This window comes from Egretta garzetta, unplaced genomic scaffold (assembly GCF_000687185.1).
Source record: "Egretta garzetta isolate BGI_Z169 unplaced genomic scaffold, ASM68718v1 scaffold728, whole genome shotgun sequence".
Lineage (NCBI taxonomy): Eukaryota > Metazoa > Chordata > Aves > Pelecaniformes > Ardeidae > Egretta > Egretta garzetta.
In genome coordinates this window covers 61,639-61,951 of record NW_009260504.1, presented here as the reverse complement: position 1 = coordinate 61,951, position 313 = coordinate 61,639, and the positions used below count along the sequence as shown (strand labels likewise).

The window sequence follows — 313 nt, the reverse complement described above, 5'->3', positions numbered from 1 at the left end:
GGAGCCAGGCCCAGAGCCAAGCGCAAGGTAGGAGCTGCGGGGCCGGGCATGCCTGCGAGCTCAGCTGCTCTGCTCCTGCCTTCCTCAGCCTCCCCCACGAGCCGTGCTCCTTCTGGGCACTCCTCCATGCCGCCTTCCACACCCCGGGAGTTGTTACTGCCTAAAATATGCTCCCTCCCGTCCTCCTTCCCTGCGCCGAGCGGCTCTTGCGTAGGGGTGGCGTGCAGCCAGCCCGCACTGGTGCTGAGCTGTGCACACACATCCGAGCGCGCCGGTGGGTTGGCTCAAGGTAGGAACAGCTGATCCCGGCCCA

The 313-nt window shown here is 66.8% G+C and overlaps 1 protein-coding gene across 1 annotated transcript in view; it reads left to right on the top strand.

Annotated features, from left to right (window-relative positions):
* LOC104131395 (junction plakoglobin) overlaps positions 1 to 313 on the top strand; it is a 38,059-nt gene that overhangs the window by 29,191 nt on the left and 8,555 nt on the right. Inside the window, exon 2 of the mRNA XM_035900112.1 lies at positions 5 to 27. Within this exon, the coding sequence (XP_035756005.1) occupies positions 5 to 27 (23 nt within the window). The remainder of the gene's footprint in view (positions 1 to 4; positions 28 to 313) is intronic.